We start from the raw sequence: 17,873 nt of genomic DNA, 5'->3' as shown, positions 1-17,873 counted from the left end.
GATTTTAGAGTTTTCGGAAATAAAGATTTTAAATTTTTAATCCAATGGCTAATTATTCATTATTTATAAATTTAAAATATAATATATATTTATTTTTAAATTTATAAATTATGTACAAGTAGCTTAATTTTATAATTTTACTAAAAGTAACTGTCGCTAGATTTCTTTTTAAAGATTTAAAATGTGTTGGATAGACTTCTACCGAAGAAAGAAGTTTAAATCTCCGAAAAAGATATGCTAGTACAATTTTTGAAAGGGGGAGAACCACATGTCTAAAATGTAATGCATTTTTATAATTTTTGTACTATCAGGAATTTAATTTAGCATGAGAATTATATATGATATTATATATCATTTATAAATATGTGCATCATGGTGATTCTAGATTTTTGCTTGAAGGCTTCTTACTGCTCCAAATTCACACTGTATTATCTCCAAAAATTAAACAATTTAAGATAACAACTAAGGCTCAAACCTTTACCATTACAGAAAAAAAGGTAGAAATTCCGATGCAATTTGCTGATGCTCGATACAATTATCGTTAATAAACATACCGTGCCAATATTTTCCAACACTTTTATTTGCATCACAATATGACGACGAAAGTGTCAGCAATGAAGTGAGAATACAGAAAAAGAGTGATAAGTTTAAATTTTATTTACTTTTATAGAGCTTTAAGTCTACACTTTTATCATCCTCATCTTTATCTAGTTTATACGAAAAGCTCATCAGGATGCCAATGTGCTTGAACTTCTTTATGCCAAATTTCTTCTTTATATATATATATATATATATATATATATATATATTTACTTTTGTTGATTTTGATTTCGAAGTTGAGAAAAAAATATGAGTTTTCTCATCATGATTATCTCGAATTCTTTCTATATGAGTTTAGCAAAGTTTTGGCATAAAGGTTCATTAGTAGCATCAAAAATAATATCATTTATATAAATTTAAATGATCAAAATATTAACTAGTTGTATAAAAAACTTATGCAGACACATACCCAAATAGATGGCTTTTTTCTTTGTTATAAACATGTCCGTACTTAATTTTGTATGCTTATAACCTAGCTAAAACATTTATAACTTCTGATTTTAAAAAAATGCTTCTGTTTTGCAGGATGATCTTGCAGATGTGAGAGACTTTATTTTGCATTTGTTCTTCTACAAGATGGAAAATTTTTTGAAGAAAATTATTTTACATTTTATGTTTCCATGCTTTTAGGATAAAGAAAAAAGAAGAAAAAAATTGGAGTTAGTTCCTATTTTTGATGTAGATATACTTGAAAAAATATTTTTTCATTGCGATTTGAGTGTATTTTTCTGCATGTTAGATGAGGCTGTGATTATTTCTTGAAAAAAAATTACTTCCTTAGTTGAAAAAAAAAATCCATTTTTATATATTAATGAACTATATATTGACAAATGGATATGATGTAATATTCATGAATTTGCGGCTCTTTTAATTTTTTGATGTAGAATTATTATATTAATTCTTCTAATTTTACAAATTGGACACCGTTAAAATTTAGATAAGATAAATTCTCCGATGACCTTTTATCATATGTTTTTTTATGGGCTGCTTGATTCTTTTTTTAGAATTCCGCACAACAAAATTTTTCTCATATTTTTCTTTGCATTTAGTATCAACCTCTTATGCATCAAGGTATTATATAGATTTGTGGGTCTCAGAAATTGCAGAGTACCAGAACAGGTTACAACTGGAAACTTTTTGACATTGCTTTCCACAAATATGGAATTTATGGATCATCATCATCTGAGTTTATTTATAGATTGATGCACATATTGAATACTCTAATTATAATCGTAGGAAGCAAATGCGAATGCGAAAGCAGCTAAAATTTTACTAAAACTAAATCGCAACGGCTTTTAGGTATAACCTACAGACAATGCATATCTCTCTTGCTAGTTTATTTGGGAGATAAAAATTTCGTACATTATAGCATAAAACTATAAATATTTTTTAAATAAAAACTTTATGTACAAAGATTTTTTACAATGTGGTTTTAATATTGCAGCATTATAATATGTTGATACAGGAATTATACGGTTTCTTACCATTTCTTTTATAGGGCGCAAAATTTTCATATAAAGCAATTTTGAAAGCAACTGGTATTTCATGCTGTTGGTGGTATAAAGCATGCTATAATTGTAGGGCTTCAATAAAAATTTATGGGGATAATTTTTAGTACAACCTACATGGAAGAAATGATTAATCTCCGATGCTATGGTGAAATTACATCGTCCTTTCTTTCTCTTTACTTCTTTAAAAGAAAAACTGTATTTATTTTGTTAAGTTAAGCGGGCTGTTGTTTATCAATTTATTTTGAAGGCATAAATTAAATACAACTATTGAGGATAGAATCGGCATCATGACCTTTGTAATATTTGATGAATTAAGTTAGCAATTAATTGGTATTTTATCGCTTAATCTTACGACGGATGTAAGATAGGATGGATTCACTCTACCTTCCGTTATTAAAAAGATTCTTAATGTCATCTATATCTTTCAAATTATATTTGGTTTGCAAAATTTCAATACCAATGCTATTAGTTTCAAGGCGACAAAAATTTTCCACAAAAATGGCAGCCAAAAGAATCTTCTTCATCTTGCCCTCCAAAAGAAGTATTCTCTCAACCCATAATAAACGTGCCCATATTAAATTTTTTGGAGGAGCCTCCTTCAAAATCATGCATGCACCAAGATTATATACTTTGCTTGTTTACCCTTGGAAGCATAAACATTTTGATTCTAATTTTTATAATAATAGCAAGCACAACTTCATTGGGCTACACAGAGATCTAGATGCACCACTTATCAAAAAATTACCGTAAAAGATAGTACATCTTTTATAAATTTTCTATCATCAAAATCTATTTCTTAGTTCTTACGTGTCTAAATGTTTTTTTTTTTTTTTAATTTCCGTTCAGCTCGACCAGCGAAGTTGCATGACCTGATAAATAGGTTGACAGTAAGCTCCTGCAGTCAAGAGAAACAAGAGAGCATCAACCAAGCATCTCCTTCATCGATATTATTTTTTTATTTTCTATGAATCGGCGGCGCGGTGGGTTCCTTGCCGGATTCTGCATCAATCTACATTTTTATTCCAGTACGAAGGACGTATTAATATGAAGTGGAACAAGACCGGACCGTACACCGAGAGACCGGACCATCCGGCTCACATGATAGCGGTTCACCGTTGTTTGGTTCGACCGTTCTGAATGGTCGGAAAGCACCGCGCTAAAAACCCTACACTTTTCTAAAACCCCGCCTCCGTTGGCCTCTCTCTCATCGGAAGCGCAAGTGCTCTCAAACCCTAATGGAGGACGACGCGGGAATCCACGACGAGGACCTCGACCATCTCTCACCTCTCGATGCACCCGGCGACCTCCCCCAAGGTTTTCTTCTTCTAAAACTCGCTTCGATGCTTATGCCTTTCGCAATCTCTCTCTCTTTTTCCCTTCCATAATACTTGACCACCTATGATCCGTATGTGTCTTTATCCACTGTGTGCCAGCAGTTTGAATTCTTTTTTCTAACAAAAAAATGATTTTTTGGGTGCTTATCAGAAGATGAAGAGAGTCATGAAGAAGAAAATGAGGAACTAGGAGGAGATTGGGGGTCTAGTTTTCCGACTGTAGCTTCGTACAGACCAAAACTTACAGAAATATTAAAGAACTTGCACTCCCCGGAGGTAAAAATTTATTCTGAAGCCTCGAAGGAGTTTATTGATTTGTTAAGGGGGGTTTCTGGCTGCGAGATTTTACGCGAGTATGTTGAGTTATCGCCCAAATGCTTGGAGCTTGCAGAAGCTTGGAGACTTCACCAAGGGAAGCCTGGGATGACCCATATATTGTCATTGGTGTCAGTGATCCTTGAACACCCGGATGGGAAGTCACCGTCTGGTGGGATCAGCAGAAGTCTCGACAGCTTTGCCCGTTTGTTAATTGAGTCAAAATTGAATGATATTTACACTGAACTGAATAGCCAAGAGCTTCGGCGCCAGAGTGCTGCACTATTTCTTTTGGCTTCGATTGTTAAGCGTGGGATGGGGTTAGCTTCTGAGGTTGCTAAAATTTTTGATTTTAAGCTTCCGGTGCTTTCCAAGCTCTCAGGTGTTCAGAAGAAGGGAGGAAAAGAAGTGAGGCATGGCAAAAATCGTTCCACAAGGCAGGCCTTTGTTGGGTTTGCCCTTTCATTCCTGGAGGTTGGGAATCCTAGACTGTTGAGGTGGATCATCCAGCAAAGGGAAATGTACTCCGGGGTGCTCCGTTGGCTTGGAAGTGATGACACCGAGACCGTTGTTTATATTCTATCCACACTCCGGGATAAAATTTTAAGCGAACACTCCCTCATTCCTCCGGGACTCCGCAGTGTTCTCTTTGGAAGTGTCACCCTCGAGCAGTTGAGCTATATTTCAGGAAATTCTATGGCAGGCCCTGGTGCAGATATTGCGTATGAGGTTTTGGTTTTGGTATGTACTGACCCTAGTAATGGGTTGATGCCTGGTTTGAACTTAAAGGGCAATGAGAAGAGGCTGTTGGCGCTCATGAAGAAGTTGAAGGCCACTGAAGTTGATTATCACAGGGAGTTACTGTTGGCTATTGTTAAAAAAAGGCCATCTCTATGCTCAGCATACATGGATGATTTCCCATACAATTTGGAGCCCCGTCCATCTTCTTTGTGGTTAGTTCTTTTTACTGAAATTTGCACCTCTTTTATTGGCACCATTTTTTTGTCTGTTCAAAGATTTTTTTGCAGGTTTGCTGCCGTTTCTCTTGCAGCTGACATGATTTCTTCGATAAATGCTGATACTGCTATTATGGGTGTTGCTTCCCATTCCAATGATCTGCTAGCTGTGAATGATAATGAACTGCAGAGTATCTTGAAGTGCATAATTCCCCGTGCATGTACTCGGTCAGTGATAAATAAGGGCTTGCTTCACTCTGACATTCTTGTGCAGCATGGCACTTTAAGACTTATTTTGGAATCTCTCAAATCACTGCAAAATCTTATCAAGGCAATTGAAGACATGGTAGAGAGCATGCATGTGAGAAAAATAATAGATGGCTCTAGGGAAGTGATTACTAACTTACATGGTCTTCCAGGTTTCAGTTGCTTTGAACTTAATGGATGTTTGGGAGATGAAAATTTCTCTCATATGGATGAACCAGGGGTTGAAAAGTGGGTGTCTGTAAAGCAGTACATTCAGGATGAGGTCAGAGCAGTGCTGCCTGATCCTCAAGTTCTATTGAAATTACTCTCTTCACTTAGTTCACTATGTTGCAGACATTCTAAAACTTCAGGGAGGAATCTAAAGAGATCTGCAGATTTGCCTGTAGTTGGTGTGAAGAAATTGAAATCTGATACACCTGGTGAGAGTATTGATATAGTTATAGGTGGGATTGATGCTGAACCTACCAATGATACCCTTGATGAACAGAAAGAAGATAACAAGCAAAATATGGATGTGGAGAAGGATCATACAGCAATAATAGCTGAACTCTGGGGCTTGAATCATCAGGCGAAAATCCCAGATGAACCAGGGCATGCTGAAATATTTTTTCACTCCAAACTGCTTGATGTTCTCAAGTTCTATCTGGTTACTACTTTGACTTGGTTATTTGCTAATTTTGGATTTTCATCTAATAACCCCATTCTATGTAATATACCTGCCTTGTTTGAGTTCTTAGGAGTGTTTGGCTGTTATCTCTTTTCTTAAACATAGGAAATTACTTGCCACCTGTTACCATTTTGTTATGGAAATGTTTATTTAGCCTTTTGCCCGGTATCTAATTCATTATCAATTCCATCTTTTGCAGTTATTTAGAATTTGGCATGGTTGACTACACCAATTACCATAGTTATCATAAAAAATGATATGCAACTTGGATTAGAAGATGCTGAGGAAGAGGAAATGGACTTGTTATCAGAAAATTCTTTATTTCTTTGTTTGGAAGACTTACTTTGTCATGATATATAGATATTTTAGTTGCTCTAAAGCAATTGATTGTTTATGTGAAAGTACTATATTTTTGTTTGTCATAATTGTAGATAGTTGGATTTTGAGAAGCTGTGCTACTTGGATGCTCCAATTTTCAGGAATCTGGAAATGTTGACTGTTTGGACACTTGATGTGACACAGCTTGACTCTACACTTATGAAATTCCTGCTTACATCAGGAAAAAAGTTGCAGCACTCAGCTTGCATTTTTGGAGTATCATACAGAAACTCGATTTCAAGTGCTGCACACATTAAGTAGCACTTTAATTTAAATGTACCTAAAGAATAATTCCAAACAACTTAACCAAGGTACCTCTGAGGAGCAAATTACCATAATCTTTGAAATTTGTGAGGATTAAGACTTATTGTTGATATATGTGTGAGGATTAAGACTTATTGTTGATATATATGCGAGGAGTAACTTAAAAGAACAAAGTAACTTACCATAAATATAACAAAAAAGGAGCTTCAGTATTTTGATTTTGCAGCCATACAAAATGCTGATAGCTTTTGTGTGAACCGCAAGATCACATGAAAGTGTGCATCACATCGGAAAAAAGAATACATTGGCTTTGAGTCCCAAGAAAAAAAAAGATAAACTCAGCAAGAATACTGCCCTAGAAATAGCATTACTATAGAGGGTCCAAAAATGTTAAATTGGTATATGTAAACCATGATATGATTTAGGGACTCTAAAGACAGAAAACCCTCCAGGATTAAGCTGATTGTCTTTTTTAGCATTAAAAACAAAAGCAAACTCAAAAATAGGAAAAGGAATTAAATAAACCAGCTTTAATAATCCAAAAAAAGAAGAAACAAAACTTGGCTAGAATGCTATCCAAGGATTAGCACTATCATAACTAAGAAACTGAGAGGAGCAGCATGCATAAATCATGCCGAGGGAGAAGACACCACAACCGAGAGGTTATGAGAAGAAAAGGAAAAAATTGATGCTTTGCCGCCCCCTTCTAGATAACACAACAAATGAGGTAGAAGTTTTAGTTAATGGATCTCAATATTCGATGCTTTTTCACAAGCATCACACGTGTCTGATGCTAGTGCCTGTGTGTGCACATGCGCCCATGCATGTACATATAATATATGCACATACATAGATATACATACATGTGTAAATATGATCATATACATACTATATTACATTTTATTTTACCATGGATACATACATAGTATTATATATTATATTAAATAATACTTAATATATTTTGTTATGCTATGCCGTACTATACTATATTGTACTACATTATACTATGCACTATATTATACAAAATTATATTATGTCATATTATAATACATCATATTATATTAAATCATATTATATTATATCATATTATATTGTATTATATTATTATATCTATTATGGATATCTACATACATATATGCATGCATACATGTATATATGCATATCGTGGTTTGAACTCTTGATCATACCATACTGTCTTGACCCCGTCTTGATGCCATATGGCATGCTCTATCGATCCTAGTGTCACGAAGGTATTGTCTGAGTAGATATGGTGGCATACCACGTCTTATGATACTCTTTATGCGAATGAGATGGGCTTTATAATAGGAGTGCTTCCAAACCTGATTGCATATACACAGATCTTTATCTATATGGGCTCGTTTGGTTCGCAGGAAAAAGAGGGGGAAAAGTGTGGTCAACGGGAAAGTAATGAAATGCCTCTTGTTTGGTTGGAGTTTTCAAAGGAGAGAGATGGGAAAGTTGTATTCCCATGGGAATATGATTCCCACATTTCATGGGAAAGTCTTTCCCATGAGAAACATGGGAAAGTTACTTTCCCATGAGGTGGGAATCACTCTTTTTTTATTTTTTCCCAAAAAGACCCTTCAGCATTAAAGAAGCATTAAAGAGGCATTAAAGACCTAATTTTTATTAAGGGCATAATAGGAATTATACATAACTTTCCTAGGAAAGTGGATGGTCAACCAAACATAAGCACTTTGGAAATTTGTCACTTTCCCATGGTTAACCAAACATGCCAAAAGTACTTTCCTAGGTATCCTCTTCCTAGGAATCTGATTCCCAGGAATCATATTCCTAGGAGGAAAAATACTTCCCGCGAACCAAACGAGCCCTATATGTATGCATGCCTGCATGTATGTATGTATATACATGTGTTTGCATGTATGAAACAGATATATGTGTGCACATTTTGTACACAAATGTATGTATGCAGGTATGTATATGCATACATATGGATGTCTGCATGTACAGAATTATGTAATATGTATACATCGGTATATGCATACAAGAGAATTTAATATCTTCTAGGTGTGTTGGCCTAATCCTTAATGTATAAACAAAGGATTGAAGCTTCCTTCTTTGTATAATATCAAGAGTAGTGGTATAAGAGCAATGGTGGAAATGAACTGTGCTCAAATTTAACCTTCCATTTGATAGGCTTAGCCAAAGTTTGTTAAGGTTGGCCATAGCTTAAGCCTAAATTCAATTTTTTGTATAGATTCACATATGCATACAAAAGAATTTTAAATCTTCTAGGTGTCTAGGTCCTAAACCTTAATGTATAAACAGAAAGGATGTAACTTCTTTCTCTGGATAATATCAAGAGCAGTTGTGGAAATGACTTGTGCTCATGTTTAACATTCCATTTTATGGGCGTAGCCAGAATTAGTTAAGGTTGGCCCTACCTTAAGCCTGAATTTAATTTTTCATGATGGATATGACTATGAGGCTGAACCTAGTTCCTGAGGCTTGAGGCTTGTCCAAGCTAGTCTTGATTGTATGAGCGTAATAATACAGGGAAGGGGAGGTGGTGGTTGAAGCCCGATAAGAGATTAAGAATTTAGGGAGAAGGAGATCCTTTCAACAATCACAACAGGTCAGTATCCTAATTTGAGAATGTCATTGCTTTTAGTGGTAGATTTAGTGGGCAACCATGTTGGTGGCATAACTTAGCTCTTGAAAAATGGGGATGAGAATGGTAGGAGAGGGTCTGAGTGTTTCCAGCCTCTATTTCTTTACATACTCAATGTAGAACCTCTTTGGGTGTTTATGTGTTTGTGCATGCATGCATGTGTGCTTGTGCATGCATATGCATGTTTTTGCATGTGATACGTGTGTGAAGAGAGTGACAGCGGATGGGTGGATAGGACAATAGGTGATCACGATGTTGAGAAGTGCAAGGGTGGGTATGTGAGCACAACAACCGGCAGCTCTCTTTTCCTTCTTTTTTTTTTTAAGTGTGTGTGTGTTCTTCTGGTGAGCACCGAGGGGAAGAGACAGATGAAGTCTCGGGTGGGATTTTGGTGGAGTGGATGACTAGGGCGGTGGGCGGTGGAAAGGGGTTTCCTTTTTCCTCTGGTTTGAACCGAGAGAGAGAGAGATTCTTTTTTTTTTTTTTTCCTCTCGGTTTGGAAGAAGTAGCCGGGAGATGGATCGGGGCTTTGGCAGCAGGGGCAAAACCAGCCTTGCTCTGATACCAAGTTGATGCCGAACCAATTCTGGAGGAAGACTTCAGTGGGATTTTAAATCAGAATAGAAGAAGAGGGAGAAGAGAAAGAGGAGGAGGAGGAGAAGAAGGAGAAGAGAAGAAGAGAGGAGGAGAATACGTGGGGAGAAAATTTCTTAATTCTTCATTAAACCCTAATCATGAAAATAGTTCCCTATATATAGGGCCCAAATACACAATTTGCATAAACCCCCTTACACAGAAATAAATCCTAATAAACCCACAAATAACACAAATAAACCACAAATAAGCCCTAAAATGCAAATAAGCCCAGAAATAAAATAAACCACAAATAAACCCTAGAATGCAAATAAGCCCAGAAATAAAATAATAAAATAAATATGCAAATAAACGGGTCTGACTCAATCCGGGGGCTCAGGATCATCTGGATGAAGGGCTCTGATGTCCCCATCAAGCTCTGAGGATAATAGGCAGTAGTACAACTACAGTTAATGGCAGCTTATGATTGTTAAGATAGTCATAGAAGTAGGAGGAACCATACCAGGTATACCTTGGTTATATGCATTAATTTTATGGAAAGACAAAATCACATTTATCCTTTTTCATAAGTATATATTCAAGTCCTTCATGATTGCATTTCTAAATAACATTAGAGAGAGATTAATAAAAAAGTAAATATATTGGACAAGAGAGAATATTTTCCAATAATTAAATTTCAGGCTTCTGAGACTGGCTTGGGTCAGGCAAGGATTGGCCAGCCACAAATCATTTCAGGCCTTGAGTTTAGGTCAGGCTTAAGTCAACTCAAACCTGAATTGCTTTGGTCCAAACATGTCCTAGAGGATGCTTGATCTGATAGGCCTCAAAATGATAGAAGTTCATTTCGATCCCTAATCAAGAAAGATACATGGGGGAAGGAGAGAAGCTTTATTAAATATACGAATCGTCCAATGTAAAAATAAGACATCACCTACTCTATAAGGGTTTATCTTCCTGGTAAGGTTCAAAATTTACTGAGTTAATATGGATGGACCATGTTTCTACATGACACAGCAAATAGTTGTTTTTGTAAGTCTGAAACTTGGATCATCTGGCTTGAATGAATGTATATATCCACTACTTTATACAAGAAATCTAGATATAGTCCAAGTTGCATCCTTGAATAAAACCCTCTTAAATTGCTGTCTTGATAATTAATGCAAGACTTTGATGGAATTTGACATTGACATCCAAACTTCCATCTCCATGAGAAAGGCATTATAACACTGTATGTTAGTATGAGGCTTCCTTCATCTTGATGAGAGAGGCATTATAATTCATAAGTGACTCAGATTCATGCATGACTAATGCACACATGTTTGTTTTGCAGTGTACAATGCCCGTTGCTTTTGAGGGATCATTTGACTTCTTCAAAATTCTACCCATCAATCCTTTAACTCTGTCTACTGATCAGCAACAATCATTATTGTCTTTATTAGTTGAGTTCGTTGGACAATCTCCAGGAAGCAGTGGTTCAGCAAGAACCCCGGATTTGATGTACAAACACTTGCAGCCATTGATCAATGTCTTGATATATTCACAAGATAAAAGAGTAAAAGGTAAAGCTTATGTATTGGTACGGGCAGCCATGATAAGCACTGGTGCTTTTGATCAAAACTTCTCAGAGATTGATGCATGGTTATTCTTCTTACCTGGTTACAACATAAGAAAGTATTTTGTGGAAACTCAAGGAGCGGAAATGTTTCATGACTTCTCTGCTGTTGTCATATCGTTTCTTTGTGATTCTGTTTCAACGGTTGGAAATAACTTGTACAAGTATTTGGATCATATGCAAAAGCTTATCTCTAGATTAGATGACTCTAAAGGTATATGGTGCTTCACAACTAATATATTTCTAGATATTGTCATGCACTTCTAGTAACGTCTTGTAAACAGACAGACACATGCTACAGTTTTTATTTACTTTCTCATTTGCTTTTCTGGGACAGCCTGTTATTTTTAGACATCTGTATGAGTCCACGCCTATAGACATGAAACGTATAAATGGAGATTAATGAGGGAATCAAAAGCAAAGCCTAACCACAACCAGTTATTTAAGCTAATCATGACATACAAATCAAGGAAATCCTGGGCCTAGGTTGCTACATGACCGTCAGTTGATTTAGAGTCCACAATAAGGTCAAGAAGTTGATGTTGATGGTGCTGGCAATGCTAACAAGTCATTGTGGGTACAAACTCCATAGTTTCAAGGAATCTAATATCATTATCCCAAATAGTAGTAAATTTTACTGTAATTCTCGATTTAGATTCTATGATTTGCACAGTTATACTTCAACACATTGTACATTCAAAAAAAGTCTCTTTTTATTAATTTAAATTTGTGTTTTCATATTTTGATTGTTCATGGATTTGTGCTAAATAATTGAAGATACAAGTTGAACCGATTTTTAAAGAACAGATTTTACCAAGTAATTAAAAAGGAGATTGTTTCAAAAAAAAAAGTATCCTATGTTGTGTTTATGAGGGGCAAACACATGGAAGACACATGTCAATAGAGGACTGAAAAAAAGCAAGGGAGAGTAAGATGAAGGGAGAATAATTAAATCATATCATGCACAAACATACTTTAATGAAAATCTCACACAACTAAAAAGAATTATATTGTACGAAAGCATATTTAGAGTATCAGTATCTAGGAATAGTTTAGAAGCGTGAAAAATTTGAAAAGCATGGAAAATTGCAAAATTTCTGTCTCCACTCGGGTCTGTACCCTGTAGATTTCCTTTTTGGCAGGAGGTTCTCTGTTCCATCCTTCTATTGCATACAATAATAAATTAATCGGTAGATCTGAGAAAGAGATGCCTTTTTCTTTTTGTTCATTCTATAGAGTTGCTTTTTTGAAGGAATCATATATCTACAGTTTATACGTCCTGATGATAGAATCAACTTAACTGTGATTACTATGTCATGCTTTCGCATTTTTATAGGTCCGCTTGTAAAATCATGCCATGAAAGAAATGTCACAGTTGACTTATAAAACTAGTTATTTAGATCTACAGATGCTCTCACCACTTATCCTGGTATACATGATGGGAATTCCTTATGTCCATTGTTTATCGAGCTAGACATTCAGTAGATATCTCATGTGAGAAGTAATGAGAGCTGCTATCACTCTCATCTTAATCGAGTCCTTGAGAAGGGACCTGATGCTTGGACTGCAGGAGATCAGAAGCTTATCTCGAGACTCGAGCAAAATATATTGAAGAAAGACCTAAATAACCAAATCACTGCCCATTGCTAGCAGAGCCCAGTAATAATAATTTAAAAACAATAACATGCCTAATGTTTTTATGGAAAGTCAAGTCCACTTCGGCAATCTGATTACATCGACATGTGCATTCGCATATGCCTGATTCTATTTTTTTTTTTTAATGTGGGTCCAGAATTGTCATCCTAATGTTTAAATCTTGCTGTCTAGAACCTTCAGCTTTAGTATAACTATAGATAAATCTTGCTGTTGGCAATACCTAGAAAGGATGAGTAATACACCTGTAGCTGTGGAATTGTCAGTTACTGCAGATGTGATTTGTTTGCTTGCATATCATCATGATGGGCTGTCGTTTTTTGTTTTGTTGCATTTTATTTGTTTGTCTTTCCTTCATTTTTTCCTTTCCTTTCTTTTCCTTTCCTTTCCTTTCTTTCTTTCTTTCTTTAAGTAGAAAGGCTGTGGCTGTGAAAAGGGCTTGGTTAAAAAGATCAGTATAATGTATGCATTTTTTTTTCTCCCTGAATGCATTTTTCCAAGGGCATTAATTCATTCCTGGACATGTTCTCCATTATTTTTCACATCCCAATTGAAATTATATGGAAACATTTTCCACTGCAAAATATTGTGGTGTTATAATCCAACATCCTTTGTGATCATGCTGGTTCTGACAATCACACTCAGGAACTTTGCGTAGAAGGGAAAGTATATTAAATCATAAGAGTGTTCTTCCACCTGAGCATGCCTGTTGTGATTGCAATATGTTGTAAGCTGTACTGTTTCCAATTTAATTTGGTTACCAATATTGCTTTCTTTTCAGTTAATCTTAGGTTTAAATCATATATATATTTACCTAGGTCTGTTCTTGTTTATGTGTTCATTATGCAACGAATTACACCTTTCTGTTTAACTATAATATTTCAATTGACCATATCATTTTGCTATAGATGATTCTCCTGGGTTCAGTCCTCTCGTTGTTTGTATCCTACAGAAATGCCTCAGGCTGTTAGAGTCGGATTCTGGCACCTTTAGATTGTATGAGAGATCCATGATTGCTTTATATGTGTGCAATACACTAAGCTTACTTTTGCAGTCTCAGGTATGAATTTTTCTGTTTATTCTTTCTTATTATCCATCTCTGTGATAAACATGACACTCTGCACTAATTTATGTTTGGCAGGTAGACATGAAAACTTTACCTGGTCTGATAAATTTGGTTTTAACTGAAAAGTTTACTGATCATATATCAGTAGCTAATGATTCTGAGAGCTCCCTCTGCGAATGGAGGCCAATAAAGAATCTGTTATGTTTTGCAAGAAGTATCCTTCATCAACAGAGTTGTAGTTTCTTTTCAATATCAGAAAGTGCTCCTGAAGGGCATGGTAACTCTTTCTTCTTAGTACTTGCTAAAATAAAGGAGTTTTTACATCGGGGAAATGCTGGCAGTCTAGCTGGAATGGCTGTTGCCTTTTCATCATCAATCTTATGTGCTTCTCCTGGGGATATATTGAAAAATTTCCCTTTACTTCTTACCATGGCCCAACAGCATTTCAGATCTCATATCCCTTTCTTGTCATTGGTACTTTTCTCCGAACAAAAGTTTCTTGCTAAGGTTTCTAATCTGTGGCCAGATATGTTCATTTGTGGTCTGGAAATGATTGAGGGTTCAGATAGGAATAACTGCAGAGTGGATAATGGACATTTAATTCATAGCAATGAATCTGTTTCATCAGTGTCTCAAAACCATTTGGATTCCAGGGAATCAGCTGCTTCTGCATTTTGTTTATTTTTGAGGCATGCTCCTTTTTATACACTATTTTCTGCATTCTTGAGCTTCGAGAGTTGGAAAAAGCATTCGACTAGAATGCTAGACTTATTTAGAGCTAAAATAGCTGAAGGTTTGATTGATGACTTAATCACTTATTTGAGATATGCACTATTTTGGAGTTATCAGATATTGTCATCCTATAAAGCTAAGCCATCTGACATTCTTGAAGAACTTTTCATGATCTGTTTCACTCTTGTTGATTATATATTTGACCGAATTGTGGTATTGGCTTCTGATCCTGCTAAATTTCAAACTGAAGGAACATCTTGTACTACACAATATGTTCAAGATTTAGTTGACCTGATTTTCCATCACCCTGTTGTGAGTCTGTCTGTGTCACACCCTTTGTGCTGCAGCCAAGAACATGCAGATGAAAGCTTGGGGGACAGTGAGGAAGCCTTTTTGAATTCCTTAAAACAAAACTTTCATCCAATGAACAATCTTATGCTGCAATTTTTGATTAAGGTTTTTGAGTTTTTGCTAGCTCTGGAATATCAGAATAGTTATGCATCTGAAGTCCATGGTCCTTTTACTGAATCAGTTTTAGAGGTTCCCAAGCTCCTGGTTCAGAAGGTAGTGTTGTTATTTAGGGAAAATTTCGATCTATGTGTTGAGAAAAGAGATCTAGAGCCCCTTATCCCATGTTACAACATCTTTGATGCTTTCATGCATTTTGTATCTCCGTTTGAACTGCTTGAACTTGTATTCTGGATGTTTTCTAAACTGGAAAATGAGGATTCTGGCTGTACATCAGTATTTACATCTGCTGTTATTCTCTGTTTGCATATTGCCAATGGCACATTGAATATGCTATACAATCTTTTACAACAGCCAAAGCTGAAATCAGAATCTTATCTGTTTTGGGAAATGAAGATTAAGAGTTTCAACACTGCAATTCTTCAAAGAGTTTTCTATAAGATTCTTGATTTTTCCATAAGCTTCAATCTAGAAAGTGCAGATATTTGTTTATTCAGTGTTGTTGATGCTGTCTATAGTCTGAGAGTTGCAAAACCTCAGCCTGCTCTGCTTCCATTGTATATGTTGTTGTCTAGGATGATCATCAACAGTCCCGTGAAATTGCTACTACACTGCTTGTATCCAACAAGTAAGATCAAAGCAAAAACTTTGTTTCGGCTCATTGAAGTGAGCCCTATGCATATGAGGCTTTTTGGCCAGATATTCTTGGGTATTCTGGCAAAACACTTAACTGTTCTGGATGCTTTAAATGTGGATGGTGCATCTGCATCTTGGGGTAAAGTGACTGATATGAACTGTGACTATATCCTTTCAGAGGATGACTTTGTGCTTCTGTTGCCTTCTGCTTTATCATACTTGATGTCTAGCTTATGTAACAATAGGAAGCAGGATATCAAACTTTTTGGATCTATACCAACATTTTACTTTAAAATTTTAATGGATGGTTTCTCGAATTGGAACAGCTATGTGTCTAGAAGCAATTTTCAGGAGGAATATGATGAATTTTCACTGACATCAATGGAGGATTTTCATAATCTTTTCAACAACTCTCTTCTTGGGAAAGCGGCCACTATGTTGCATTACTTTTTCATCATAAATGGAAATTCAATTGGAAAGAAACAGCGGTTGAAAATATTCGATGATATTTATTCCCACTCATCAGATCTACTTGATTGTGATTTTAAAGCATTCAATACCTTCTCTTACAAGGAGTCCTTAAAGCTGATTAATGAAATCTCTGCAAAGATGGCATTGACAAGGTTATTGTTATTTCCTCCTGAAAGTTTAATGCAGGTTTCAGGAATTGAAATAGAAGGACTTGATAAGATGACTGTTGAATGGGAATCCGAGAGAATGAATTCTGCAAAACTAAGGTTTATGAGCATTCTGGTCAAGACATTGGATTGGATTGTCAGGGGCTTTCCTCAAAATATGGAGGGCACTTTAACATCTTGCAGTGCTGACAGTTGTCGTGTTTTTAGATTTTTAGAACATTCCATTTTGAGGAACATTATTCAGCTGTCAATAAAGATTAAAACCTATCTTATCCAGTTGCCATCTATTCCGTTTCTAAAGTTATTTATTAGATCTTGCCTCCTCAATAGATTTGAGGATCCTGTTACTTTAAAAGCAATTCGCTGCATTCTTGCTTCACTGTCAGAAGGAAGCTTTTCCTCTACTGAAATTCTTGATCTCTTGCTTGGACACTCTCAGTTTGTATTGACAATTCTCTGCGGTGATGCCACTTCTGATTCATCTTCTTTTGCACCCAGTGGAACATTATTGCAGCCAGTCCCTAGTATCTTGAAATCAGTTGATGTCATTTGTATTGATCAAATCACACAAAAGGGCGGGGTCATCTGTGATATGTTGTCCAAGCTGAAAAATGAAAACTGTTCTCTAGAAAAGAGAAGGTTGGAACTAATTAAGTTGCTCAGAGTATTGTATCATTTTAGAAATAGAGAAAACAATACCGGGCTTGTAAAAGATGATCGCATGGATTCAAAGGAATTGATTTTCTTGCTCTTATCTGCCTATGGTGCAACTCTGAGTGAAACTGATCTAGAGATACTCCATCTCATGCATCAGATTGAATCAATTGAAGGATCAGAGTATGATACAATTGCTGAAATGGATTATCTGTGGGGTAGTTCTGCCTTGAAGTTTAAAAAAGAACTCACAGTAGATAAATTAGCATCTTGTTCAACTGAAGAACGACACAGAATGCTGTTCAGAGAGAACATTCCAGTTGATACAAAGCTATGCATGAAGACAGTTCTGCATTTTTGCTATAATAGATCTTCACGGACTGCTATTGTCTCCCTGAAAAAACTTTTGGAGGACAACTTTGTTGATACGACAGAGGTGATCTTGCCCATCTTTTAACCTTCTGTTTATCTTATTCTGATTGAGAAATTATGCTTTCTGTAAGACCTGCTTCTTGCTTTCGTATTTTGTTAATTTGCAGTTGTTGATGTGACGCTTTTATGATTTTTGAAGCAGAGACCATCTTCAAATGATCACCTACTTCAACGATATGATCCTGCTTTTATACTGAGGTTCTCCATTCATTGCCTATTGATGGGTTACATTGAAGCCATAGAATTTTCTCGACTAGGCTTGCTTGCGATTACATTTGTTAGCATATCTTCACCTGATGATGATTTGCGAAAATTAGGTTATGAGTCCCTTGGAAGCTTCAAGAAGGCTTTGCAGGTAATTTTCTTTCATGAAAGCATTGGTAAAGGCACTATCAAAATAATTCAAGATTATTATCCATATTTTGTTTTCCTTTTTGAGCTGG

The 17,873-nt window shown here is 35.8% G+C and overlaps 1 protein-coding gene across 6 annotated transcripts in view; it reads left to right on the top strand.

Moving 5' to 3' along the window:
* The first annotated feature begins 3,256 nt into the window (after positions 1-3,256).
* The window catches only part of EMB2788 (ribosome 60S biogenesis amino-terminal protein), a 47,055-nt gene continuing 32,438 nt past the window's right edge, over positions 3,257-17,873 (top strand). For 4 of the 6 annotated variants that reach the window (XR_015968030.2, XM_088702917.2, XM_088702916.2 and 1 more), the window contains exons 1-7: positions 3,257-3,425; positions 3,597-4,713; positions 4,789-5,629; positions 10,870-11,365; positions 13,713-13,864; positions 13,946-17,434; positions 17,570-17,785. Coding sequence is in view for 5 of the 6 variants with exons in the window: in XM_088702917.2 (XP_088559043.2) it covers positions 3,347-3,425; positions 3,597-4,713; positions 4,789-5,629; positions 10,870-11,365; positions 13,713-13,864; positions 13,946-17,434; positions 17,570-17,785 (6,390 nt within the window). In the remaining variant the exon portion in view is untranslated. The remainder of the gene's footprint in view (positions 3,426-3,596; positions 4,714-4,788; positions 5,630-10,869; positions 11,366-13,712; positions 13,865-13,945; positions 17,435-17,569; positions 17,786-17,873) is intronic. The other 2 variants (XM_088702918.2, XM_008810966.6) reach the window with 2 other exon arrangements.

Source organism: Phoenix dactylifera, chromosome 8 (assembly GCF_051530095.1).
Source record: "Phoenix dactylifera cultivar Ajwa chromosome 8, Ajwa_hap1_PhDact_Kaust_v1.1, whole genome shotgun sequence".
NCBI lineage: Eukaryota > Viridiplantae > Streptophyta > Magnoliopsida > Arecales > Arecaceae > Phoenix > Phoenix dactylifera.
This window is presented reverse-complemented; position numbering and strand designations above follow the sequence as displayed.